Source organism: Lampris incognitus, chromosome 7 (genome assembly GCF_029633865.1).
Source record: "Lampris incognitus isolate fLamInc1 chromosome 7, fLamInc1.hap2, whole genome shotgun sequence".
Taxonomy (NCBI): Eukaryota; Metazoa; Chordata; class Actinopteri; order Lampriformes; family Lampridae; genus Lampris; species Lampris incognitus.
In genome coordinates, this window is record NC_079217.1 from 66,950,713 (window position 1) to 66,953,212 (window position 2,500).

At 51.6% G+C, this 2,500-nt stretch overlaps 1 protein-coding gene across 7 annotated transcripts in view; it reads left to right on the forward strand.

The window, feature by feature from the left end:
* LOC130115159 (latent-transforming growth factor beta-binding protein 4) overlaps nt 1–2,500 on the forward strand; it is a 171,190-nt gene that overhangs the window by 121,953 nt on the left and 46,737 nt on the right. For all 7 annotated transcript variants that reach the window (XM_056282773.1, XM_056282776.1, XM_056282778.1 and 4 more), the window contains 2 exons: nt 206–331; nt 2,275–2,418. In XM_056282773.1, coding sequence (XP_056138748.1) covers nt 206–331; nt 2,275–2,418 — 270 coding nt within the window. The remainder of the gene's footprint in view (nt 1–205; nt 332–2,274; nt 2,419–2,500) is intronic.

Sequence of the window (2,500 nt, forward strand, 5' to 3'; positions counted from 1 at the left end):
GTATCTGTCTCTGTCCTTCTCTGTCTATCTGTCTCTGTCTCTGTCTTTGTCTGTCTCTGTCTATCTGTCTCTTTCTCTCTCTCTGTGTCTTTGTCTATCTGTCTCTGTCTCACTCTTTGTCTCTCTCTCTGTGTATCTGTTTCTTTCTCTCTCTTTGCGTCTCTGTCTCTCTCTGTCTATCTGTCTCTGTCTCTGTCTCTCTCAGACCTTAACGAGTGTGCCAATAAGACAGTGTGTGGGCAACATGCCTTCTGTCAGAACCTGATTGGGACATACCAGTGTGTGTGTGACCAGGGCTACACCTCCACCAGGGATGGCAAGGCCTGTGTGGGTATGTACAGATGCACACACACACACACACACACACACACACACACACACACACACACACACACACACACACACACACACACACAAACCAAAAGTGCATCAGAGGGACTCCATGCTTTATCTCTTACAGAAGCTGGGATGTCCACAGAGTATGGAGCAGCCAGCTAGGTGCATCCAGGGGCTGGTGGGGTCCAGGGGCTGGTGGGGTCCAGGGGCTGGGGGGTCCAGAGGCTGGGGGGGTCCAGGGGCTAGGTGCATCCAGGGGCTAGGGGCATCCAGGGGCTAGGGGGGTCCAGGGGCTAGGTGCCTCCAGGGGCTGGGGGGTCCAGGGGCTAGGGGGTACAGGGGCTAGGTATATCCAGGGGCTAGGGGCATCCAGGGGCTAGGGGCATCCAGGGGCTAGGGGGGTCCAGGGGCTAGGTGCCTCCAGGGGCTGGGGGGTCCAGGGGCTAGGGGGTACAGGGGCTAGGTATATCCAGGGGCTAGGGGCATCCAGGGGCTAGGGGGGTACAGGGGCTAGGTCCCCCGGAGAAATATTTTGGCCGTAAAGCCCAAATTTGTTGACCTCTGGCACATTGTCATGCCACTATTCCATCATATACTCTACTACTACTACTACTACTATTAGTACTACTACTACTACCACTACTACTTTCGACTGCTCCCGTTAGGGGGCGCCACAGCGGATGAACCGTCTCCATCTCTTCCTGTCCTCTGCATCTTCCTCTGTCACACCAGCCACCTGCATGTGCCCCCTCACCACATCCATAAACCTCCTCGTTGGCCTTCCTCTTCTCTGATATTGTTGCCTGCCTGATTGTAAAGGTGTAGTGGATGATTGTAAAGGTGTAGTGGATGATTGTAAAGGTGTAGTGGATGATTGTAAAGGTGTAGTGGATGATTGTAAAGGTGTAGTGGATGATTGTAAAGCAGGATTAGACTTCTTCTGCGTTTTAGCCCACACAGAGTGTAAATATCTATCAATACTATATAAAACCACGCCCCCTCCTGGCTGGTCAGGACTTTTGTAATGAAGAATCATTACACCTCATTATAATTTTCTCCCCACCAGGCAGATAGCCTGGAGGTGTGTGTGTGTGTGTGTGTGTGTGTGTGTGTGTGTGTGTGTGTGTGTGTGTGTGTGTGTGTGTGTGTGAGCAGATGGCTGTTTGGCCAGCAGCCGGTGCATATGGAAAGTCAGATCAAGTCCATTTTATTTGTATACCCCAATACCACAAGTTACAAGTTTGTCTGAAGGGGCTTTACAGCAACACAACGTCCTCTGCAGCAACACAACGTCCTCTGCAGCAACACAACATACTCTGCAGCAACACAACATACTCTGCAGCAACACAACATACTCTGCAGCAACACAACATACTCTGCAGCAACACAACATACTCTGCAGCAACACAACATACTCTGCAGCAACACAACATACTCTGCAGCAACACAACATACTCTGCAGCAACACAACGTCCTCTGCAGCAACACAACGTCCTCTGCAGCAACACAACGTCCTCTGCAGCAACACAACGTCCTCTGCAGCAACACAACGTCCTCTGCAGCAACACAACATACTCTGCAGCAACACAACGTCCTCTGCAGCAACACAACATACTCTGCAGCAACACAACGTCCTCTGCAGCAACACAACATACTCTGCAGCAACACAATGTCCTCTGCAGCAACACAACATACTCTGCAGCAACACAACGTCCTCTGCAGCAACACAACGTCCTCTGCAGCAACACAACATCCTCTGCAGCAACACAACATCCTCTGCAGCAACACAACATCCTCTGCAGCAACACAACGTCCTCTGCAGCAACACAACATACTCTGCAGCTCTGCAGAAGTCCAGAACAGGGACGGACAGTCTCCAGATCTTCTCGTTAATCTCTTCGTGTTGTGTTGATCACGTTGTGTGTCTCTTCCCTGCAGACGAGGACGAGTGTGTGTCCATGCTGGGGGTGTGTGGCACGGCGCGCTGTGAGAACGTGGAGGGGTCCTTCATGTGTGAGTGTGACAGAGAGGGGGAGGAGTTTGATACCAGGACAGGACAGTGTGTCAGCACCACGCGACAAGGTACACACACACACACACACACACACACACACAACTGAACACCCTCTAACATACAACAGAAAAGTTGACCTTGTCAGCAAGG